The 27046-nt window shown below is 43.8% G+C and overlaps 2 protein-coding genes and 1 long non-coding RNA gene across 4 annotated transcripts in view; all 3 read left to right on the forward strand.

Moving 5' to 3' along the window:
- LOC309501908 (uncharacterized protein) overlaps nt 1–27046 on the forward strand; it is a 575396-nt gene that overhangs the window by 444671 nt on the left and 103679 nt on the right. The gene's annotated exons all lie outside the window — the stretch shown is intronic.
- Nucleotides 1714–25910, forward strand: LOC309502055. Of its 2 annotated transcripts, XR_014207105.1 has the most exons (4): nt 1714–2284; nt 22856–23158; nt 23281–23449; nt 24567–25910. It is a non-coding gene; the product is annotated as an uncharacterized lncRNA (long non-coding RNA). The 2 variants fall into 2 exon arrangements; XR_014207106.1 differs by lacking the exon at nt 1714–2284 and having other exon boundaries at nt 21215–23158.
- Nucleotides 16124–18841, forward strand: LOC309502002 (uncharacterized protein; the record flags this gene model as incomplete). The annotated part of the gene is made up of 1 exon (XM_082174321.1): nt 16124–18841. A coding segment is annotated over one exon (1413 nt), but the record flags the coding sequence as incomplete, so codon positions are not given.

Below are 27046 nucleotides of genomic sequence, written 5' to 3' on the forward strand. Positions count from 1 at the left end.
GGCTATGAAGTTTGAAATGTAATGTATTTTTAATTTTTTTATTTTTTATTGTAGTAACCACTCAGCTGTATGTGAAAATGCATATTTAAAAAAAAAGGTGGAAATAAAACCATAGTCCACAACTTCTGTAGTTTTAACTTATTTTAATATATAAATTCAGTGAAATCATCAAATGCTTGTATGACTTGCCAGTGACTTGTGACCCAAGCTACGACTTGACTTGACTTGCTTGACATAAAGCAGTGACTTGACTTGCTTTTCACAAAATTGACTTGGACTTGCTTGAGACTTGAAGGTTAAGACTTGAGACTTGCTTGTGACTTGCACATGTGTGACTTGCTCCCACCTCTGTCTCTCTCACACTCACACACACTTATGGCGAGTGGATAATGCCTTTTCTAAGACTACCCTGAAGAAGGCGAAGGAGCAGTCTACCCTTCCGTCGCCGTCAGTCCGTGTCTATTTTTGAATGGGATTGATAGAGACGTCAGACGTCATGGCGGCGTCACGGTAGTAACGTATACCTTACGGCGAAGTGGCGACGGCGTACGTGAGAAATGTATAAAAAATCATAACGTCTGAACCAGGCACGTCGCCTAATAAGACGCCTGATACACACGTCGTCCCTCAGTACGTCGCCTAATAAGACGCCTGATACACACGTCGTCCCAATATTATAATGTTATTTTTCCCATGTTGATAACGAAAAGTGAATATAGCATGAGTATTGGATTTGCAATAGGCTATATCGGGAGACATGATTTTTGTTTTGTTTTGCAGGAAGCCTTTCTTTAAAGTGAATTTTGTTTAAATATATTTTAATTTTAAGCAATTTGTCATCAGCCAATTGCATGGATTTATTAAAAAAGAAGCGAATATTCCATAAACAGGCTCTAACTTGTTGGTCTTTCTACAGCAGTGTTTCAATAAATGGTCTATCTTTTCTAGACAGAAAAGTTACAAAGTAATAAAAAATCTTTTATGTGCAAAATCTATCCCTGCCTCCAGATACAAATGGTCCCCCTTGTATGAAAATATTAATTGGAGTAGAGCATGGAGTAACCCACATACATTTTTAATTACAAACAAAGTAAAATAAATATCATTTAAAATTCTTTACCATTATTACCCCTGTAACAAGATTATCTCTAAATTTATACCGTAGACGAAAAATGCAGCTTTTGCTTTATGAAAACGGAAACGTTAGACCATTTATTCTATAATTGCTCACATAGCTCTTCTCTGTGGAATGATATAGCCTACAATGTTTCATTAATGGACAACTTGGCTCAAACATAGCCATTTATCTAATTTTGATATCTTCTTTTACTTTTCTGACTCAAACTTCTCTGTACAATATATAGTCAACTTAATAATTTTGCTTGGAAAATTCTTTATTCATAAATCGAAGTTTATGAAAAACTACACTGTAAAAAAAAACTGTAGTTTTACGGAATTTTACTGTTGTTTTTTACAGATTTTTCATGTATTTTTTAAATATGGTAAAAACCCGTAAAATTACAGAAATAGACTGTAAATGTACATTTCATGTGTAAAATTACATGAAAAACATGTAAATGTGCATAACAAAAAAATACTGTAAATGTAAATGTATAAATACTTCACAAATATCTAAACATATATATATATATATATATATATATATATATATATATATATATATATATATATATATATATATATATATATTTATATTTTTATAATATTACATATTAATTAATAGATTAGCATTTATATACTTTTACCAGAATGAAAAGAGAAAAATAAACATGGTTTATGAAATTGGTCTGTTAATTAAGTAAAGTTTATTCACTTTTTTATATTTATTAGGTTATTTGATTAATAACGTGTATGTAAGTCATTGTGTAAAAGAGCCTGGTGAATCAGTTTTTGTACCGGTTCGTTTTAACGACCTTTCCAAAAGAATCAGTTCGAGGAAGGGAACCAGACTCATCACTTCTGCGACTGACCGCATTTTGTTCCGCTTGTCAAAGTAGTTCTGCTGCGTTCAGTGTTTTATTACGCATTTTGTCTCATAATAGCTTAATAAAATATCATATAATAATATTTTATTTCCTTAAGTATGCTGATATTTAAATGGCACCTATGAAGATTTTAAATATTCGAACTGAAAGAATTCCCGCCTTTGCGCAAGGATACAATCACTTCTAAGCAAGCACACAGTGGGACAGCTACGAGCGCGACACACAGGATTCACTCGACCTTGGACCGTCAGTCTTTGATGTGAAGCGAAAATAAGCAGGTAAAAATGCATGTTTTCTAATTTCATCATTAATATATGTGAGTTTTACATTTGGACATTATTTTTACCGTTTCGAATCGTCGTGTTGACTGTGTTTTTAATTTGGGCGCAGGCCGGTAATCTTGATAATGTTTAAAATGCAGGTCTCGGTTGATGGTAACGTTAGCTAAGTTACCGTGTTAATACGTTTTTTTTTTTTTCTTCTTCTTCTTTTTATTTAGCCAAGTCCTTCTTCATAGTTTTGTAATTTTTAGGTTTTCTGTTGCATTTTATTACCAACTAACGTTATTTTTCCACCTGAGGGAAAACGTCTCTGGTTACTCACGTAACCGTAGTTCCCTGAGAGGAGGGAACGAGACATTACGTATGGGGAAATCCATTTTCCTCGAATTATGAAGTCTGATTTGAATAACTCTTTTGCTTGCAAATAGCCAATGGCGACCCCCGCCCTCACCTGCAGGCTGACAACTCCCAATATAGGTGACGGCGGGCGCCAAAACCCTCAGAATCTTAGCTGAACGAGAGTAAGGAGACTGGAAGTTTTTTCACACGGCAGGTTACGTAATGTCTCGTTCCCTCCTCTCAGGGAACTACGGTTACATGAGTAACCAGAGACGTTCCCTTATCGAGTCGGTCTCTCGACATTACGTATGGGGAACAATAAAACCCCCGCCGTGTGGGAAAAAGCTCGGCCCAGCTCGCAACGAGCCCAAGTAGAGCACAAGCACTAATCCCTACCTCACAACAGCTCAGGTTCAGGCACCGGACCTACACTGTTAGACTTTTCAAGGGTTTTTTACAGTAACTTACTGGCAACACTGTTGCCAGTAAGTTACTGTAATTAAGAGTTACAGTACCAAACCGTATTTCAGTTTTGTGTAATACAGTGCATTACTGTAAAAACGAAGCTAATCAGTACAGTGCATTACTGTAAAAACTAAGCTAATCAGTACACTACTGTAATTATTTTTATTTGTACTAAATATAAATTAGATTTGATAATTTTGATATATGATTAATTTTATTTTTATCCTACATAAGTACTACTTTCATACAAACCAATTAGACAAAGTTATCACAAAATACCATTTTTTTATTTAAAACATTTCATATATATCACAAAATAAACATGCCAATGCTGGAAATGATGTGTGAAATTTTTACACATTAATGGGTAAGTTTAGAGACAACATTTTTTGTGTTAATTTTAACTCATTCATTGTGTTAATGATTTTAACAAAGTAAATATGTCAGAGAGGTTAGCACAAAGATGTGTAAACGTGTTAAATTAACACATTATGTGCTGTCCTTCACTGCAAACATTTTTGAAAACATACATAAAATCATAAACAAAACATTAGCATTTGACTAAATGAATGTAGAGTCATTGGTTGTTTAGCTTATACAAGTATTATAATGAAATATCAACCATTACATTCATAAAACTGCAGAATATAAATACATTAAGCATTCAAAAAGGAAATGTCCAAAACAGGACAAAACACAGTTCTTTTCACAATACAAGACACATAACCCCACCTTAAAAATAATTTCACTTATTTCCAAAAATGTGTTGGATTCATGTACACTGGTGGCCAAAAGAAGTATTTAAGTGGCGTAATGTTTTTGAAAGAAGTCACTTTGATGCTCAAGAAACATTTATTATTATTATCAATGTCTGACTGTCTACTCCATCTTTTCTACAGCATAGGAGTAAAAGTCATCATCAAAATAATCTTTAAAAAGCCAACACAATGTTTTTGTCCACCTTTGTGAATAAATGAACTTCTCCAAAGATTGGTTCCTGTTCAGAACTTGATTGACAACATCAGAGTGTTCCCTGGTCTGCATGCGTGCCCACAAACACAAATGTACTCAGTCCTTCAGAGGAGATCCCGGTTCCAAAACTATATGAGAGAGAGAGAGAGAGAGAGAGAGAGAGAGAGAGAGAGAGAGAGAGAGAGAGAGAGAGAGAGAGAGAGAGAGAGAGAGAGAAAGAGAGAGAATATTAGTGTCACATTATTTTTAACCTCCTTTTTTGTTAATTTTTATTATTATTTTCACAAAAACTTAATATATATTTGTAAACAGCTTTTGTCAATAAATAGCATACAAAAGAACTAAATTAAATTATGCCAGATTAAATTTTAATACTTACAAATCCTAAATTCTGTCCAAAAATGCTGAGATGCATAGAAAGAAGTTGAACGACTGAAATAGATGATTTTAGCCCATTTCAGCTTGTCTGCAGTGAAGGAGTACCTGTTTGAGACAAATACACAGTAAGACACATGCAAGAAATCACTGTGTGATGATCGTTCTCCTTCCTACAGTAGTTAACCCACCTGTGCGCTGATATTAGGACCTTCCTAGTCAGGTGGAACTGCAATGGTAGAGTCGCTGGCTAATAAAATATAAAAATAATGCAAAAATATAAACTTAAGTTGTTTAGAATGCTAGATTTGGTCTGAATGAATTAGTGAGAGTTTTACTGCAGTGCTTACCTGGATACATTTAATCTGGTGAGACTGAACAAAGACAATGGTCCATCTTCTGATTGGTTCATTTGCTGTGTAATAAAGTTAGACATAATGCAAAGGTCACTTATTTGATATAAAGTTAGCCAATTTTATAGAGATTTTATAAGATATTGTTAGCTACCTAGTCTGCACCAGTGGCTCAAAAGCAATTTTCACATAGTGTATGCTAATCATTTCAGCAAACTTATCTCAAAATATATCACAAATGGGCTGGCCTACCTCTGGAATCTTGCTAAGTCACTGGCGCGAATTGGCGCTTTGTTGCAGTTGCCTTTAAACACAAAAATGGAAGTAAATATTAAATTCCATAAAAATAAAAAAAACTATAATATGGTATAGTTTGCAAACTAATGCTAAAACTATAAAGGTTCTCATCAGTAGGCCAACATTAGGATATAAACAGAATTTCACATTAGTTTATTCACATTTATTGTTAATGTAAACGCGTTGCTCGTTGGCATATTTTAACTCGACAATTCAATAATCTAACAAAGTGTGTAAAATGAAACGTTAGCTCAGTTTACCATGGTAAAGTTCGTTACCGCCATGTTGACGACGAGTAACGTTAGGCTAACGTTAACGTTATTACATACGTTAAACTGGGCACAATCCTGTCAACATACACAGAAGGTTTTTTGTTTTTTTACCTTGCTTGCTGATCTCTCTCTCGGTGAAGTGAATTCCGTCTCTTCCCCGGGCCAGACACGAACGTCGCGATCCAACAAAAGACAGACCCCATTACCTACACTGGATGTCTGTCTGACACGACACGACAAATCCCAGACAGTGTAGTGATGCGCCGCGGCCGTTATATTTCAGACGTAGTCCGATACGAGTCCAAGCGCTCGCACTAGTTCTTACAAGGGATAAACAGGTTTGCATTTAAAGGTCCGCTCGCTTCAATGTGTCCAATATAGACAGCCTCTGGCTATTATAGCGTTGTAGACACGTGGTGTAAGGCAAAAATTAGGAAATAAAAAGCACGGTGGAATGGTGCCAGCCAGAGAGGCAGTTACGTCAAATACAGTAGTATACAGCAAATTTAAAAAATACAGTAAGTCTCTGTATGTGGTGTTAGACGTCACAGAAAATTCCCATGATGCAATTGGAATCACAGTTATTTACTGTAAAGAGAAATAGCAGTATAATACTGGGGGATTTAAAGTAAATAACTGTAGAAATTACAGAAAAGTCTAACAGTGTAGTTGAAACACCTATTGGCACAGAGCCAAGTCGGCGTCCGCACCAACGTAGCCCCGCTCACCTAGTTAAGCAACGCTGAACTGAAGTGAATGGGGGATTGCAGCAATGTGATTGGTGCTTAGGAATATACTGCCGGCTTATGAATGCGGGCATAATAAGGTGACACATAGATATAGTGAACATAATGCAGCTATTGCAATAACTCGCACTGCCTACACAACCTTGTCGAAACCATGGCTAGAGCGCGCGCCAGACGGGGCGTGTCTAGTCTAGTCCAATGACAGCTCAGCTCCCTCTCCCTGCACTGACAGTACATGTGGTGCGAAGGAAGGAATATCCAAGTTATAGAATCTTGCAAACGTGTTGCGAGAGGACCAGCCTGCAGCAAAACAAATGTCCTGAATTGACATGCCTTTCGCCCATGCCCACGATGACGCCAAACTCCTCGTGGAGTGGGCGTGCACCCTATAGGGCAAGCGACTCCCCGTGAAGCATAAGCCAGTCGCACAGCCTCCACTATCCAGTGTGATAGCCTCTGTTTCGACAGCGCGTCGCCTTTCTTGGCACCCGCGTAGCAGACGAAGAGCTGCTCTGAAGTTCGAAACTGACTAGTTCTGTTCACATAAGCACGCAGGGCACGCACGGGGCACAAAGCGCACTTCTGAGACACTGAATCACCGTCCTCATCGGGGCAAAATGCTTGAATTGTAACCACCTGCGCTCTGAACGGCGTTGAGAGCACATTAGGCGAATAGCCGCGCTTGGGTAAAAGTCTGACCATGCAATCGTCCGGTCCAAACTGCATACATGCGCTGTTTACTGACAGGGCATGCAAGTCCCCCACCCGTTTCCCGCAGGCTAACGCGAGCAGTAGCGCCGTCTTGAATGAGAGCACTTTAATGTCGCTAGACTCAGCTGGTTCAAAAGGTGGGTCGGACAGTGCACTAAGTACTAACGACAGGTCCCAGACCGGCATCTGACGAAGGCGGGGGGGATTAAGCCGCCTAGCTCCCCGGAGAAAACTCGTTATCAAAGGATGTTTCCCCACTGAATGGCCATCCAGCACATCACGAAAAACGGCAATAGCGGCCACGTAGACTTTCAGTGTAGATGGCGAGCTACCAACATCCAGACGTTCCTGTAGGAAGGTCAGAATAATGGAAATATCGCAATTCTTGGGGTCCTCCTTTTTGTCAACACACCAGTTAGCAAACACTTTCCACTTCAGAGCGTATAAGCGCCTCGTCGAAGGGGCTCTAGCCTGGGCTATTGTCTGCAGCACTCGCTGTGATACTCCGCGCTGACCTGCCACACATGCAGGTCCCATAGCTCCGGGTTGGGGTGCCATATGGTGCCCTTCGCCTGAGATAGGAGGTCTCTTCTCGGTGGTATCCGCCACGGGGGAAACCGCGACATGTTCACCAGCTCCGGGAACCACGGCTGGTTGGGCCATTTGGGCGCTACCAAAATCAACGCACATCTCTCCTCTCTGATCTTTTGCAGCACCAGCGGCATTAACTTGATCGGAGGAAAAGCATACTTCCGTCCCTTCGGCCAGCGGCTCGACAGAGCGTCTCCCTCCAGAGGGGCTGTTGTCAAAGCAAAGTACAGCGGGCAGTGAGCGTTCTCCTGCGATGCAAAGAGGTCGATCTCCGCTTTGCCAAACAGATTCCAGATCATGTTTATCGTCTGCGGGTGAAGCCTCCACTCCCCGTGCACGATGCCATCCCTGGACAGCATGTCCGCGCCGCAATTCAAACTGCCCGGCACGTGCACTGCTCGAATCGACAGGAGTACTCTGTCCGTCCATAATAGCAGCCGTCTCGCTAGACCCTGCAGGGATCGCGAACGCAAACCTCCCTGGCGATTGATGTACGCCACCTGTCCGTTCTGATGAGAACATGACGGTCTTTCACAAACGGGAGGAAACTCCGTAGCGCTAGATGGACCGCTTCCATCTCCAAGCAGTTTATATGCCAGCGCGTCTGGTCCCCTGTCCACGCACCGAATGCCGGTCTGCCATCGCAGAGGGCTCCCCAGCCTGACAGTGACGCATCCGTAGTGACCACTACGCGTCTGACCACTCTGCCCGAAGCAGCCCCCTGCTCGAACATGGTCGAATCGAACCAGGGCGCTAGAGTCTCCAGACATGAACGCGTTATAATAAGGCGTTCCGTTCCCGCTCTCCACGCCCGCGGCTGCACTCGGCTCTGTAACCAGTGTTGAAGCGGTCTCATGTGCAACAAGCCCAGTCTGCAGACGGAGGCTGCAGCTGCCATCAGGCCGAGTAGCCTCTGAAACGTTTTTAAGGGGATGGCTCTGCCTTGAGCGAATAGGGCTAATGTATTGTGAATCGACTGGATTCTCGGTTCTGACAGCTTCGCGATCATAGCGCGCGAGTCCAGCACCATACCGAGGAATGTGTAAGGCTGCTGCCAGTATGTCTGGTTGACCCCTCGATGGAACAAAAGGCCCCCCCTGGACATTAACACTTGAACTATCTCCTGCATATGCAACAGGGATTTTGAGGCGCTGCACACAGTGCAGTTCGCACTTCACACACACATCTCCCCTTCATCCCCCCTCCTCCTCACCTGAAATACACTGAAAACCTATGCAATGTAAAGTATGTACAAGAAGTATCTAGGCATGTTTGATATTATTTAAAGTGTCTCAGTGCGTCTGGTAAAATGGTCTCATTCTCCCAACCATAATGAAAAGCTAAAAGAAGTTATAAAGTATTAGAAAGTGATGTGCCCCTTAAAGGTGTTTTTCCCTCCCCCAGATCTTCCATTCAGACTGTACCTCCGTATGTAAAACAAGAACCTATTCAAATACAAATTCTGATCTCCCAGTGTGAATCCCTGAATAGGGAACCAAAATCTAATTATAATAACAGACCACCATTTGGTAAGAATATTGAATAATCTGGGTATATAAGGAAAAGGTGTAGAAAAGTTCGGGGAGTCTGTAGGTTGACTGCCCACACAACCGCATGTGTGTAATTTTCGTTGCCAGGTAATAATCCTTACAAATCCTTCGATTCCCGAATTGTTGTTATGTTATGATTAACTGATGTTTCTATTCTTGCGAATGGGATTTTGAATTATTGCTTCATTACCTGGTCAATAAATTGTAAACGTTTGATTTTATTCTGAACGACTCTGAGACTTGTTTTTCCCAAATAAGATTAACGGATTCGTGTATTGCCATAAGGCTGCGTCAGAGATTAGCGACGGCTAAAAACTCATATCAGGGAGTGTGCGGGCGACTTGGATGAGAGGATGTGTTTGTCCGACTAGGATCAGCACGACGCTGTTTGGTTAACCTAGCTTGGACGCTTCCGACGACTTCTGTTCTAATTTAATGTTACTTTAGGTAAATGTTCGGGCTTGGCTAATCCAAGGCTATTAAAGAGCCAAAACTTACTAAAGTAAAAACGATTGAATTAAGTTCCTGAAGGGCATCCGAGGGGGCTATTGAATATATCTTTGATTGATGCGCGGGTACGGCATAATCCTAGATATTTAGCCAACTGCCCCAGCTTCTGATCTTCGGGGCTGACCACTTGTGTTGGAGACCTTGGTAAGGATCTCGAAGCGATATAGTTTTCCTGATCTAAGCGGGTAAAGTATAAACAGAGTTTAAGAGAATAATCAAATATTCGTTTACATTTAATGATGCACAGATATCATTAAAACCTTTTCATTTATGGAGTCAGATGAAACGAGCTATTGTATGTGAGAAAATATATTGCATTTAATCTTGTTGTGTTGCGTAAAAGGAAAGACAGTAACACACAGTGAAACCTTCCCCGTTTCATTGGAGACCTTCTTTGGACCAATAGACGGGCTTACAAAGTGGTGACCTCGACGTGATCTCGCAACAGACGAGCAACGTCTTTCCAGCGCGACATTCAACTTGAACCTTGCCCGGAACATGAGGTTTGATCTCCTTTTCACCTATCTCCAGCTGCTGTGGTAAGTTGATCTTTTTGCCTTTTAGTGTTGAGGGGAAAACTGTTTTGCACATCACATATAGACACATTGTTAGTACGGGTACGGTATACCCTTTTTTAGACCGGAACCGAAAAATCCGGTGGGGAGAAGAATTAGACGGGAAACATGTCTTTTCAGGGAAAGCACAACAGCGTTGATGTGGAGATAATGGAGATTCTAGGCGTGCAGTTGAAAAAACTCCTTGTTCGGTTAAGCGACAAGGGATTACAATTAAGCTGGAGTAACAACGAAATATTATCCTGGTATTCTGCCGAGGGTGCGAAGCTAAAATCAAAATCAAAATACAAAAAGATTCCCGCTGCAATTGTTTATTTGCTTCGTCGTAACGACCTCGAGACAATAACAGAGAACGAACGAACAATAGCAAATATTAAAGAAATCGAAAGATCGCGTTCTGACGAACTGTACAAGTTAAGAACACAAGTCGAAGCGTTTGCGTACGAATAACAGGGGTGGGCTAGACAGCGTGAAGAAATGGCAACAAACATTGATCGAATTCAAACAAAACTTCAAATTGGCAGTAATTGCATATCTGCTCTCGAAGATTGCTGCGATAAATCAGGTTTCCCAGTAGCTGCGGTTAAACAAGCAGCACTGGAAGAAACCTTTGAGCTAAATGCTAACCATGATAGCGACGACGACGCGTTACTAACGTTACACAAGCCACAGAGAGAAACTCGTAACCGAGCTCTTGTGAGTCTGTGGCCTGAACAACCAAACTTGCGAAGCCCAGTTAAGACTCGAACAAAATCGATTGATTTGCCAAAAAAATCAGTTAGAGTCGCTGTGCTTAAAACCATGACAAACGCGGATGATGAAATCACAACGATCAGCCGGCCGTTAACATGCGAAGAATGTTCAAGACATAAACAAGTCGTAGGAATGCTGCCGCGAAAAGGGCCGTTTCAACCCTACTGGAAAGCATTGATGTTACAGGCCAGTGTGTACAAATTAGAAACTCGAGATGTGTGGCAAATCGCTCTACTTACTATACCTGATGAGATTAGATCGAAGCTTACCGCAAACATGAAATCTGGCGACATAATGAACCGAGTCGAAGATGAAACCAACGAAGCTATCTACGAGCGTCTAAAACAGGCATTATTAAACATTAGGGGTCCAACGCATATTGATTGGAGCAAAATCTTAGAAATAAAACAAACAGGTAACGAGTCATTTGAAACGTACGCTGAACGGTTATGGGTAACATACAGAGAACACTCAGGGCTAGAAGAGATAGACCGCAACCACGACGCATTACTACAAATTTTAAAGACCAATGCCGGCATTCCCATTCAGAAAGCTTTGGCAAATGGCGTCGACCCGGCCGAAAACACATTCCAAGCAATAGTAGACTGGGGTTCAAGAATAGAAAACAGATTTTACAAAACAAAACCCCGCAACATTGCGTCCGCGCAATGGTTGACCGAAGGGAACAGCCCAAACAAATTTAACCAAAGATCTCCAAGCTCCAAGCACCAAGTGCTATGCTACTATTGCAAAAATTATGGCCATGTAAAGAAAGATTGCCAAAAGAGAGAGCGAGATTTAGAAAAGCTAGACAATCATGGTAAAAAATCGCCATCTCGCGGAAACGATAACCTGTACAAGCAATTCACCAATTTCATTGCCGAGTATCAAAAACAACAAAGCCAAAATGGCGCGGCCCACAACGCGAGCGGAACGACTGAAAAATATCAACCCCAATAGGGATACGTGGCCTCCATCGCCATAGGGAGCATAATTAAGAGCGGAAACCGAATAAAAATAAGAGCTAATTTAGGAGGCCGGTTAGCGGACGTACTTATTGATTCTGGTGCATCTTGCTCCTGTACCGACATTCGATTTCCTTTAACTAACGAAACTATTCAGGTCAAAGGCATCGGCGACACGTTAATGATTGCAACAAAAACACAGCCAATTGAACTCGATTTAGGCGTAACTGTTTTGAAAGAACCTCTCTGGTATTTACCTAATAACAGTGAAGGGACTGTACTGGGAATGGACATGGACGAAAGTATGGCAGTGTAATTCACTGCTTTGAAAAGCAAATTGAGTTGAAAACAGACAAAACAGTAAAAAAATGCCTACCAAAAAACACAATGAGCATTATGTCCATATCCACACCAGATCCCGTTCATCAGATGTTGAACAAACATGATTACATTTGGGCTACACATGAGCATGACTGTGGCCACATTGACTTTGTTGTGTGCATTGAGGGGGAGCCCCCTCCCCCACAAAAACAATACCGCATCAAACCAGAGGCCGAGTCAGCTGTTCATGAAATTGTACAGCAACTTGAAATCAGAGGAATAGTCTGACGTTGTAGTTCGACCACAAACTCTCCGTTTTTACCAGTACCAAAATCGAATGGTAAATGGCGTCTTTGTATTGATTATCAGCGTCTCAACAAAGTTTTGCCCAAGGCTACACCTATAGTGGCAAATCCGTCGACGCTATTATCGCAGATTTCAACACAAGCGTCCTGGTTTACAGTGCTTGATGTAAAGAACGGTTTCTGGTCCATTCCAATAAAACGCGCTGAACAGTGGAAATTAGCCTTCACTGTGAATCAAATCCAGTACACTTGGGAGAGAATGCCACAAGGCCTCCATAACAGTCCTGCGATTTTTCACAGAGCATTAGAAGACACGCTTAATCCACTGACAGGGAACGGAAACGTGATCCATTATGTTGATGATATACTTATCGCGACCGAGGGATCATTTGATGATCATTTGCTGCTCGTTGACGAGGTACTGCTAACGCTCGGTAAAGCTGGCTTCAAATTAAACAAAGAAAAAGCTCAAATCGCACAAAACGAGGTCCAGTACCTGGGTTATACGATAACGCAAAGCCACCGAGCATTAACAGATGATAGGCGGAAATGCATTGCTGAACTTCCCCGACCGCACACGCTGAATGCGTTACAGAAAGTGCTGGGAACAGCAAATTACTTAAGAGATTTCATTCCAGACTTTGCGAACGTCGTAACGCCATTATATTCTCTCTTAAAAGGAAAATCAAAGCCCTCTGACGTCCTTGAATGGCTAGAGGAACACGAAAAAGCCTTTACGAGTCTAAAAGAAAGTTTGTGCTGTGCTCCCGCGCTCGGTCTGCCTAACCCTAAAAAAGCTTTCCACTTACAGGTGGACGCAAATGAAAACACTCTAAGTGGCGTTTTAGCTCAGGAACATGGGGGAAAATTGCGTCCGATCGCCTATTACAGCCGAAAAAAGTCCACGGTCGAACAGGGATTTGACCCATGCACTCAGCACGTGCTGGCGGTTCACTGGATGTTAACAGCAACTGAACCGATGGTAGGTTTTCAACCTATTGTTGCGCATACAGTGCACACACCAGTACAAATGCTGCTGCAGGGTCGAATAAAAGGCGTGTCGTCGCAAAGGTTAGCAAGATGGCTAGCAGACATTCAGGCACGCGACATCACGACAGTTAACGACCGAATATTACCTCATTTATTGGGAGATGTAGAGGGCCATCCACACACCTGCCAGCCTAAACAGGAAGTACAGAGCCCGGTTCATGACCAAGAACTTCCAAATCAGACACAGGTGTACATTGATGGTTCCAGATACTGGCATGATGGTAAATTCCACACAGGTTGTGTGGTGTGGGCTCCTCACTCTCCCAATACAGACACTAACCAATTGCTAATCAAACTATCCGAAAACACATCTGCGCAAGAAGCTGAACTTATTGCATTACTCGAGGCAATCAGATCACATCACGAGCCGCTGTGTGTATACACTGATAGCCGATACGCATTTGGTGCAGTCCATGATTTTATGGCACAGTGGCAGTTGAGAAAATTCCTCACATCTGCCGGAACGCCGATCAAACATTTTAACATCATAACTTCGATTTGGCAGGAGGTTAAAGCACGCGATTCCTCGCTCTCTGTTGTCAAAGTGCGCGCGCACATCAGCAAAAATCCAGATGAACATGAGAAAAACAACAATATTGTAGATCAATTAGCCAAATTAGCAGCACAAAAGGGAGATAAATGGCAGCCTGACAGACTGATTGTTTCTGCTGTGAGTGCGTTTCAGACTGTTCCTATTGACTTGAAACAGTACCAGCAAGAGCTGTGGAGTTCTGATGGAGAGCTGACACCGCACCTGCAGCAGGACCAACTAGTCAAGGTCACTGAAGGCATGATTTTGAGAGACGATAAATACGTCGTTCCAGAAGCCCTCCAGAAACCAGTGATAAAGTTGTACCATGATTATGCACATGTATCAGCTCCCAAAACACAACAGCTGATACAAAAGAACTTCTGGTGGCCACAAATGGCATCAGACATTCAAAGGTGGTGTGACACATGCATCGTATGTGCCACCATCAACCAAGGTAAGCCTGGCCGTACAAAGCTGTGTAGACCAGAGCCACCCAAAGGACCTTGGGAGTCACTCCAATTGGATTTTATAGGTCCACTACCCAGTGCCAAGGGTGGGTATCGTTATTGCCTTGTGATAATTGACAAATTTTCCAAATGGGTGGAAGCGATTCCCACTCGCAATAACAGTGCAAACACAGTGGCACGTGTGGTAGCGAACCAAATTCTCCCACTCTGGGGAGCACCAATCCAAATTGAATCCGATCAGGGCACACACTTCACAGGTCAGGTGATGAAACACATATGCCAGATGCTGAACATCAAACAAAGATTCCACGTTCCATACAGGCCGCAGAGCTTTGGTATGGTGGAACGCGTTAACAGAACCATAAAAGAAAGCATCTCGAAACAGGTTGCACAACACACAAACCAATGGATTGACGCTCTGCCCACAGTTCTAACAATACTGCGGGCAACTCCTTCGAAAGCCACAGGTATCAGTCCATTCGAACTCATGACTGGAAGAGTCATGAAGCTGCCCATCGACCCAGAAATTACCCCGGCAGACCTGGGGCCTCTCGTGATCGCAACTCAACAGTCTGTGTTGAAGCAATTACGAGAGAGGCTGGAAGTGCTACATGCACACGCTGCTCTGAAACAACAGCAATCAGACCTAACAAATGATGCACAATTCAACCCAAACTCTGAGGTAAAATTCTCAGAAGGAGACATGGTAATGATACGTGTTTTTGTGAAGCAAGGTGCATTCACACCCAGATGGCATGGCCCATATGAAATAAAAGCTGTATGCAACAGCTGTGTGGCCACAACCGTAAAAGGGAAACTGCGATGGTATCACATGTCTCAGTGCAAGTCATTTAAAGGTACACAGAATAAATGAATAACTGTCACTAACTTCTCTTCCTGCCTTCCAGGTCGACTGCAGCGATCCCATGGAGGCCGGATGAAAGGAAAGTGTCCGGGCCCACGTGCATCAGACTGGGCCAAAGGGTTTCACTCACACACAACCTGAAATGTGGGAGGTGGGTGTGGAAATACTCCAAGGGGCCGTCCACACCAAAAATCACAGTCGCACCCAAAGAGACAGCTACATGGCCTCCCGGTATAGTACCGGATCCAAATTGCACACCACAAATTTGCTGTAGTTCAGGTAGCACCCACCCACCTTCAGAAAACATTTCAGGATACACTCGAGCACCAAAATTCATGCACAACCTCACTGCCTGGTATCAACTTAAAATAGATTCAGGCGACACAATAGGCTACATGTACACTCTACACGAAAACAACAACAATGACATAGACCCAAAATTGTGCTATAATGTAAAAAATTTGGAACCTGCAACATATAGGTGCACACATACAGAAACACATAATGACACACACATGAGGTTCACTGAGTCAATGTACGATCTCACATCGTACACACCTAACGAGCAAAAGCCAAAAACTTTTGTGTGGACCAACAGAAAAGAAGGAACGTATTGTGTTGGAGAATGTTCACATAGCATAGACAATTTCACCAATCCACACAACTGTTCATGGACTGTCACGTATTGTTTTAATTTGACCACCTGCGGGTACACTAAACCAAAAATGTGTTCGCAATTGCACTCAATTCCTCCTGGCGGACTGATTAGAGGAAACATCAACAAAACTTTATTACATGATGTAAATTTGGTAATGACACGTAACTTACAACATTTCTAACATACTTTCTGCCTATACAAAACATTGTAATATTAATGATGAGTCATATGCATGGCTACAGTCACGAATCGATGATTTAATTTCTGATTACAAAGACAGACTTGCCGTCCAAATTCCACCTGCTCGCTCAAAGCGAGACCTGCTCAGCGGGATAGCCGGCTTGTTCGGATCAATCAATTCAGCAGCCAACACCTATAAAATAACCAAACAATCCCAATTCTCCACATGGTTGACAGATCAGATGGCCACTGGTTTTCAACACATCACCAATAGCAATGATAACATTATCAAAGCGGTTCGTTCCGAGGCGCAGGCGCTTCTAACGATTAGCCACACATTGTTCAATCAGACCCGTACCATCGAACGTGACTTAGCCTGCAGATCATATGCACAAGATTTGTTCACTGCAACAAGACAGGAAATTTTAGACCTTCGTCTTCAAAAAACCCCGAGACATGTTTTGAATTATTTAATTGAGGTTTTAGATTTGCATAGATGGTTCTCTTCAGAAAAAATGAAAAATGTCAAGTATTCGGAACTGTTATCCACAATTATGATGTATACTGGAAACGAATGTATTGGTTGCATTGGATTTTTTGCCACTTTTCCCTTAATCCACCCAGATCAAGTTTATCCAAATTCCACTACTATTCGCTCTATTGGTGTAGTAGTTAAAGATCAGGTAATTAAATGGGATCACCTCACTGGGTATATGACTTTGAAGGGTACTGAGACCTTATTTACCAGCCGCACTTGTTGTCATGAAACTCACAATTATGTTGTCTGTACATGTGACACATTGCAGCCTTTCTCTTCCAATGACAGCAAACTCATAAATGTTGAATCGTTGCATGGCCATTCGAATGCTGCTCAGGTGTCTCATTCACAGTGGTGCGTCATCAGTGAGATGAATTCGTTCACATATGGAGGGCTGACCTGCCCCGCTAATCACTCCTTTTGCCTGGAAGTGACAGAGGACTTTTCTATGGGCCAGATCGACATCCTCGGAAGGATGCCAATGGACGCCGAGGTCTCCCCATGGTGGGACGACACCTTTTATGAACACGGAACACAAGCTTTGGTCGACACGATGGAGCTGGTACAGAACGTCATTCTCCAAACAGAGTACCACCTCTCTCAAGCGCAAGTGGAGACAAACTTGGCGCGAAAGACTGCACAGATCCTGTCTAGCTCATCTACCCGATCAGCACAGACTGCATACACCTGGTGGGACTGGGTACTTCGAGGCTGTGCGGTTGGAAGCGCACTCATCTTCTCCTTCACACTCTTCCAATGTTGCTACTTCCGACACCTTATCAGATCGGTGAAAGCATCCACCAACACTATCTTGACTCTCAGCCCCTTAAAGCTGCCCACCTTACAACGACTGAAATGACACCGCAGGAAACCCTGTGAGTGGCCCACGGTGCCAAACGGGGGAGCTGTAAGGCTGCTGCCAGTATGTCTGGTTGACCCCTCGATGGAACAAAAGGCCCCCCCTGGACATTAACACTTGAACTATCTCCTGCATATGCAACAGGGATTTTGAGGCGCTGCACACAGTGCAGTTCGCACTTCACACACACATCTCCCCTTCATCCCCCCTCCTCCTCACCTGAAATACACTGAAAACCTATGCAATGTAAAGTATGTACAAGAAGTATCTAGGCATGTTTGATATTATTTAAAGTGTCTCAGTGCGTCTGGTAAAATGGTCTCATTCTCCCAACCATAATGAAAAGCTAAAAGAAGTTATAAAGTATTAGAAAGTGATGTGCCCCTTAAAGGTGTTTTTCCCTCCCCCAGATCTTCCATTCAGACTGTACCTCCGTATGTAAAACAAGAACCTATTCAAATACAAATTCTGATCTCCCAGTGTGAATCCCTGAATAGGGAACCAAAATCTAATTATAATAACAGACCACCATTTGGTAAGAATATTGAATAATCTGGGTATATAAGGAAAAGGTGTAGAAAAGTTCGGGGAGTCTGTAGGTTGACTGCCCACACAACCGCATGTGTGTAATTTTCGTTGCCAGGTAATAATCCTTACAAATCCTTCGATTCCCGAATTGTTGTTATGTTATGATTAACTGATGTTTCTATTCTTGCGAATGGGATTTTGAATTATTGCTTCATTACCTGGTCAATAAATTGTAAACGTTTGATTTTATTCTGAACGACTCTGAGACTTGTTTTTCCCAAATAAGATTAACGGATTCGTGTATTGCCATAAGGCTGCGTCAGAGATTAGCGACGGCTAAAAACTCATATCAGGGAGTGTGCGGGCGACTTGGATGAGAGGATGTGTTTGTCCGACTAGGATCAGCACGACGCTGTTTGGTTAACCTAGCTTGGACGCTTCCGACGACTTCTGTTCTAATTTAATGTTACTTTAGGTAAATGTTCGGGCTTGGCTAATCCAAGGCTATTAAAGAGCCAAAACTTACTAAAGTAAAAACGATTGAATTAAGTTCCTGAAGGGCATCCGAGGGGGCTATTGAATATATCTTTGATTGATGCGCGGGTACGGCATAATCCTAGATATTTAGCCAACTGCCCCAGCTTCTGATCTTCGGGGCTGACCACTTGTGTTGGAGACCTTGGTAAGGATCTCGAAGCGATATAGTTTTCCTGATCTAAGCGGGTAAAGTATAAACAGAGTTTAAGAGAATAATCAAATATTCGTTTACATTTAATGATGCACAGATATCATTAAAACCTTTTCATTTATGGAGTCAGATGAAACGAGCTATTGTATGTGAGAAAATATATTGCATTTAATCTTGTTGTGTTGCGTAAAAGGAAAGACAGTAACACGCAGTGAAACCTTCCCCGTTTCATTGGAGACCTTCTTTGGACCAATAGACGGGCTTACAAATGTGATAGACTGGCACGGTTGAAGCGCGCTCTTCTGCATGTTCACAGACAGTCCCAAACCTGTCAGGTGGGTGAGGAGTCTGCGTTTGTGTTCCTCGAGAACACACTCCGACCGCGCGATGACTAACCAGTCGTCGAGATAGTTCAGAATGCGCATTCCACTGAGCTTCAGGGGAGCAAGCACTGTATTCATGCACATTGTAAATACACGGGGGGCCAGAGCCAGCCCGAACGGCAATACTTTGAACTAGTATGCCACACCTTCGAATGCAAAACGGAGGAAGCGCCTGTGATGCGGGGCTATCTGAATGTGGAAGTATGCATCCTTCAGATCCACTGCAATGAAGTAATCGTCGGGCTGAATGTGCGCGAGGATCTGCTTCACAGTTATCATTTTGAACGCGCGTTTCGCGAGCGCTTTGTTCAATAATCTCAGATCTAAGATGGGGCGCATGCCTCCGTCCTTCTTCGGTACTAGAAAATAACGGCTGTAGAAACCGGAATTTCTCCGCTCTTCGGGTACTATCTCTACTGCTTGTTTGGCCAGGAGAGAGGAGATTTCTGCCCGAAGTAGCGGGGCGCTCTGTTCTGACACCTCTGTCATAATCACACCGCCGAAGCGGGGTGGTCTGCGAGCGAATTGAAGTGTATAGCCGCGTTTTATTGTGTTTAACACCCAATATGATGCCGTCGGGAGCGTCGACCACGCGCTCAGGTGGCTCGATAAGGGGGGCTTTAACGCATGCTGCGGCGGGGGCTGAGCGCCAGCCACCGGGGAAGCATTGACCGCTACATGAATGACAGGTGACTCGTCCGCGGCTTTTCGCACGGGGACATAAATAGCCACCTCCTCGGGTTTCCCCGAGCTTCCGCTCTGCGAAACGTCCCCCGGGGGAGAGGTTTCGCTTATGACGCGGGTAATAGTGTAGGGAGGAAGAAAGCTCTTTTGCTGAGACATGTAATGCACTTTGTTTATTGAAACAGAACACAGCGGTTTCAACATCAACACATTCACGTCGAACTCTGGGCGGGAACACGCCCTCTTCGCAGCAGGTCCGACGAACACGTCCCGCGCTCTCTTCCCCCCGATACGCACATCAGGAACGCTGTTCTTTCTTGCCCGCCGGGCGCCCTTGGCTGCTAGAGGCCGGCTTCGCACCAAAGCGGGGCTTCCTGAATCTCGGCAGGAGATGAGGCATCATCTTAGATTGCTTGACGGTCTCGGCGTACTTGTCAGACAGCGACTCCACCGCAACAACGAAAAGACCCGTAGGGCTCACCGGCGCGTCCAGGAACTGCCTCTTATCAGCATCGCGCATCCCTGACAGCGTCAGCCACAGATGGCGATGCAGGGCCACAAGACTGCCCATATTGCGGCCGATTCCCTGGGCGACCTTCTTAGACGCCGCCAGAGCGAGATCCGCCGCCGTGCGCAGTTTTCTGAGCAACTCCGGGTCCGGGTTTCCCTCATCCAGGGACCCTAGGAGTCGTGTTTGGAAAACCTGCAGGATTGCCATCGTGTGGAGGGCAGATGCTGCATGTCCAGCTGAAGTGTATGCTTTCTCGGCGATGTGGGCAGTAGCTCGACATGGCCTAAAAGGCAGTTGGGCGGTCTTCCAGCCGGGAGAAGACGCCAGATGGGCCGCGATGGCATCCTCGACGGGAGGCAATCGCGTGTATCCCATTTTCTCCACTCCTTCTACTGTCGTAAGCAGCTGGGTACCTTGTGCATGGGCTCGGGCTGAGTAAGGGGAGCGCCATGACCTGGTGAGCTCCTTGTGGACCTCCGAGAAAAAGGGCGCGGGTCTCCTCGGGGCTTCAGCCTGACGGCCCGCGCCGAGGAAGGAACCGTCCATCCATCTCTTAGACGGCAGCTCCTTGGGAGCTGTCCACTCCAGCTCCATATCCGCCACAGCCTCCGTGAGAATGGCCATAAGCTCCGCATCTAAAGAGGCGGGGGCGCCTTCAGACGGGGACTCGGACCACGCTCCCGGGTCGGAGGCACTGGTAGACATGGCGTCGTCACTGTCGTATCCAAACGAGACCATTTCCCGCGCTTCTTTAGGAGGGCGGTAACTGGCCTCAGTGTAAGTTAAGGGCTCTGCCACGTGAGGATGGCGTGGGTGTTGGGCCGACGTCAGCGCCTCGACAGAGTCCATAGATGGAGTTCTCTGCTATCTCCCGGTCCGCGGCTCGATGGCGGCAGACTGGGGAGAGGCAGGAGATACAAGGCCGTCGTTACGTGTAACGGCCAGCCTTGCACGAAGGATCTTGATGGGAAGCTCCTCACAGGCACGACATCCCGATCCTCCGAATGCCGCCTCCGCGTGGGCCCGACCCAGGCATTGCACGCACTGCTCGTGCGCGTCTGGGAATTCGATGGGTCCACCACACATGCGGCAAAGAGACATAATGAAATAATCCACCGGAACGCGAGAGGGGAAAAACTCCTTACTATATTCCGCTCTAATGCGTACATCAACGGTACACCAGACTCGAGTGAAGAAAAAAGATTCTGAGGGTTTTGGCGCCCGCCGTCACCTATATTGGGAGTTGTCAGCCAATCAGGTGAGGGCGGGGGTCGCCATTGGCTATTTGCAAGCAAAAGAGTTATTCAAATCAGACTTCATAATTCGAGGAAAATGGATTTCCCCATACGTAATGTCGAGAGACCGACTCGATAAGGGAACTTATTTGGCAAACATCCATTGATGAATAACGTTAGCGCTGTTTTTTCGACGATATAACGTCGCCTATATATATTCCACTTGCCCAGTAATATGTAATTAAGTTATATATACGTTAAGTCGTAACGTTAGGTGTCGTCTTTAAGCTAAAAATTGCCGTTTTCCGAGGCGAGGTTTGAAACGTTCATCATTAACGTTACGTCACGCTTTAATTCTGTCTATGGGGTTTTCAAGTAACGTTAACGTTATTTAACCAATATAAAAGTATTAAAAAGAGCTTGTGACTAAACCGCTTGACTCCGTTGGACCTGTCAGTCAAACCTCTTAACTCCAACCCGCCTCATGAAAGAGGAGTGATGGATGGGCCATGAACGATTCGTTCAAATTCAACGAATCTTTCATATGACTCTGGAACAACCATAGACAGTATATAAGGGGACACCGCGCTGTCACGTGACGAACGAACGACTCGAGACGTGAACTAATCAATTCTGTGTCTGTCTGGTCCTACTACAGACTACATAGGTCCGTTTATGAGTAACGTTAGTAGGCCTGTCACTGAATGAACGAACGACTTAGATCAGGAGGTGAGGTAAACCAACAGACTGCATAGCCTGGAGACCCAGATAAGCAATGAATTAAATGTTTCAGTTTCTAATAATTTGGCCTTGCAATTGTTTTCTTTTTCAAAGTAATCAACATTTGATGTGTTTGAGGAATTTGGCAATGTAACATTTTAATTATATTCGGCTGAAATTAACGAAATGACTTGAAAAAAAGATGTGTTTATTTTGATGAACGAGATTCAAAGATCTGAGTCTGTAAAATTATCCAAACTTTCAATTACTAGCATAAAATTTACATTCCATTACATTCCTCAATTGATGGAGGTCTATGGTCTAACATTTTCGCATATACAATATACTTGTGTTTCATGCCAACTTTAATCACCACTCAAAATTAAAACGCTGTCGTCACTGAAGCACATACTGAAACAGGAGCACATCAACTGATAGGGATTCACTGGTTACACGGATAGTATTCAGTACTTTAGATACAATACATTTATCAATATATTTCTTTGAACTTTTTTAGATTTCTTAACATGTCCCATACACTTACATGCTTGTTTTTGTTTCTCCCTGCAGATAAGTTGCGTGAGCTGCTACCATCAAGATCAGGGAAAAAAGGTGATCATTGTACCATGTAAAGATGTCTGCAAGGGTTGTGTCCTACTTCAAGTGTAGTGACAAGACAGCAAAGATGGAGAGCATCTTCAGAGAAATGTCACAAGAATGTGGATGATGTCAACATTGCTGGGTTTCTTCAGCTAGTTCTCAAGTACTTCAGCGAGAGAGAGGACCAGATGTTCTATAAAGTGGATCAGACAACCCTGCCCTCTGAAGTGGACTGTGCTGAACTTCCAAGGACACCCTGCATAATTGTGTGTGGTATGTTTGAATATTTTTTAAGTAAAACTATATTTAATAATTACTGGAATTTATGTTCTTTGGGCTCAGTTTGTCACAGTGCTATAGATCCCTTATTTTTTCTTATGCATATGTTACAACAGGAAGTTCTCCTTTGAATGCAGAGTATTTTTTGTTATCTGTGGACCAAGTCCTAGTTAACAGCCACATCACCATCTTCAGTGATGCTGTCAGGTTGATGTTCGCCTCATACTACTGCTTGAACATGTCATACCCAGCAGACCAAGGAGCAACCCTGGAGTTCTTGCAGAGGTAAAATAGCAGCAATGCCAGTCAACAACCTATCACTCACACACATCCTCACATACACTCTGTCATTCACATCCTCACACTCTCTCATCACCCACATCCTCACATACACTCACACACAAATCCTCACTCTCTCACCCACATCCTCTCATACACTCACTCTCTCACACTCACACACACACATCCTCACATACACTCACACACAAATCCTCACTCTCTCAGCCACATCCTCTCATACACTCACTCACACACATCCTAACATACACTCACCCACATCCTCACATCCTCTCATACACTCACTCTCTCACACTCACACACAAATCCTCACTCTCTCACCCACATCCTCTCATACACTCACTCACTCACTCACTCACTCACTCACACACACACATCCTCACATACACTCACACACAAATCCTCACTCTCTCACCCACATCCTCTCATACACTCACTCTCTCACACTCACTCACACACATCCTCACATACACTCACACACAAATCCTCACTCTCTCACCCACATCCTCTCATACACTCACTCACACACATCCTAACATACACCCTCTCACCCACATCCTCACACTCTCTCACACACATCCTCACACTCGCTCACACACTCACACACACATCCTCACTCTCTCACGCATCCTCACATACACACACATCCTCACATACGCTCACACACACATCCTCACTCTCTCACACGCATCCTCACATACACACACATCCTCACATACGCTCACTTTCACACATCCTCACATACGCTCACTTTCACACATCCTCACATACACTCACTCTCTCACTCACACACCCTCACATACACTCTCACACACATCCTCACACTCACTCACACATCCTCACATACGCTCTCACGCGCATCCTCACATACACTCACTCACAAACTCACTCACTCTCACACATGCTCTCACACACCCTCATGCTCTCAACATACACATACACTAACAACAAACAGTCTTTCTCAAACACAACACCCTCTCACATGCACATCTTTGTTGCCATAGTCCACTACAAGCATCCCCTGTGCAAATTCCCACTATTCTGCTATTTTTATTGCTAATATATTATACAGTCCATGAGTTTTTTCCTTTTTTTTTCCCGACAGATGCCTTTTCAAGATTAACCCAGAGAAGGGGTCGAAAGTAGAAAAGAGCGCAAGAAAGCAACTGGCAGTCAGTCCAAAGGTGCTTTCACTGATTAATACAATTTCTGACTATGAATGGATGTAAAAAAATTGGAAGAGTGACAAATCTCAGTGTTTAATCATTTGTTAGTTTTTTTCTAATCTATCTGTTTACAAATTTTTATATTAGTGTATAGTTATGAACTAGAATGAGATATACTAATTGTTATATTGTGGTATATTGTTAAATTAAACATTAAAAAGCTCAAAATACAAAAAATGTAATGTAAAACAACTGGCAGTCAGGCCAAGGGTGCTTTAACTGATTACAAAATTTCTGACTGAATGGATGTAAAAAATTTGGAAGAGTGACAAATCTGAGTGTTTAATCTTTTTTTTTTTTTTTTTATCTATCGGTTTACAAATTTGTATATTAGTGTATCAGAATCAGAATCAGAATCAGAAAGAGCTTTATTGCCAAGTATGCTTGCGCATACGAGGAATTTGTCTTGGTGACAGTAGCTTCCAGTACACATACAATACAAAGTGACAAGACAAGTGACAAGTAACAGGTATAAATAAAAAATAGAAAAAATAAAATAAAAAGATTATAAATATATATAAAGTTATAAGGTGCTATAATGAAATGTCTGAGGGAAGTATTGCACATGTTTGTTCCACAGTAGGGGAACATTTAAGTGTTCATGAGGTAGATGGCCTGGGGAAAGAAACTTTTCCTGTGTCTGGTTGTTTTTGTGCTCGGTGCTCTGTAGCGTCGACCAGACGGTAACAGTTCAAACAGAAAGTGTGCTGGGTGTGACGGGTCCAGAGTGATTTTGCGAGCCCTTTTACTCACTCTGGATGAGTGCAGTACTTTGAGTGTGGGAAGGGTAGTGCCAGTGATTCGCTCAGCAGTCCGAACTATCCGCTGTAGTCTACGGAGGTCGGTTTTGGTAGCAGAGCCGAACCAGACGGTGATGGAAGTGCAGAGGATGGACTGGATGACAGCTGAGTAGAACTGTACGAGCAGCTCCTGTGGCAGGTTGAATTTCCTCAGCTGACGCAGGAAGTACAGTCTCTGTTGGGCTTTCTTCACAATAGAGTCTATGTGAGTGTCCCACTTCAGATCCTGAGAGATGGTGGTGCCCAGGAACCTGAATGACTCTACTGCAGTCACAGTGCTGTCCATGATGGTGAGTGAAGGGAGTGCAGGGGGGTTTCTCCTGAAGTCCACGATCATCTCCACTGTTTTGAGCGTGTTCAGCTCCAGGTTGTTATAACTGCACCAAAGAGCCAGCTGCTCCACCTCCTGTCTGTACGCAGACTCGTCACCGTTCCGGATGAGTCCGATAACAGTAGTGTCGTCTGCAAACTTCAGGAGCTTGACAGAGGTGTCTTTAGAGGTGCAGTCATTTGTGTACAGGGAGAAGAGCAGTGGTGAGAGAACACATCCCTGTGGAGCACCGGTGCTGATGGTGCGCCTGTCGGACGTGATTTTGCCCATTCTGACTAGCTGTTGTCTGTCTGTCAGAAAGCTGGTGATCCATTGACAGATGGAGCTAGGGACAGAGAGCTGGGTCAGTTTGGTCTGGAGCAGTGATGGGACGATGGTGTTGAAGGCAGAACTAAAGTCCACGAACAGAATCCTTGCATAGGTCCCTGGTTTGTCCAGATGTTGTAGGGTGTAATGCAGTCCTATATTGACCACATCATCCACAGACCGGTTTGCTCTGTAGGCAAACTGCAGGGGGTCCAGCAAGGGTCCAGTGATGTCCTTCAGATATGCTAACACCAGTCTTTCGAATGACTTCATGGCCACAGATGTTAAGGCAACAGGTCTGTAGTCATTGAGTCCTGTGATCTTTGGTTTCTTCGGGATTGGGATGATGGTGGAGCGTTTAAAGCAGAAAGGGACTTTGCACTGCTCCAGTGATCTGTTGAAGATTAGTGAGAAGATAGAGGCCAGCTGGTCAGCGCAGGTTTTCAGACAGGCTGGTGAAACACCGTCTGGGCCTGGTGCTTTCCTTCTCTTCTGTTTCCTGAAGATCTGACGCACATTATCCTCACTGATCTGAAGTGCAGGGGGGGAGGGGAGGGGGATGGCTGGAGGTGTTGATGGCTGTGTAGAGAGATGGTCAGGGCGGGTATGGGGTGTCTGATCGGGGGTCTCAAATCTACAGTAAAAGACATTCAGCTCGTTCGCAAGATGCTTGTTGCTGTCGATGCTGGGGGATGGTGTCTTGTAGTTGGTAATGTCTTTCAGGCCTTTCCACACTGATGCAGGGTCGTTGGAGGAAAACTGGTTTTCCAGCTTTTTGGCATAGCTCTTCTTAGCCACTTCAATCTCCTTTGTCAATGTGTTCCTGGCCTGATTATACAAGATCCTATCCCCACTCCTGTAGGCATCTTCTTTGACCTGACGAAGCTGTCTGAGTTTTGGTGTGAACCATGGTTTATCATTG

This window comes from Leuciscus leuciscus (genome assembly GCF_965113295.1).
Source record: "Leuciscus leuciscus genome assembly, chromosome: 6".
Lineage (NCBI taxonomy): Eukaryota > Metazoa > Chordata > Actinopteri > Cypriniformes > Leuciscidae > Leuciscus > Leuciscus leuciscus.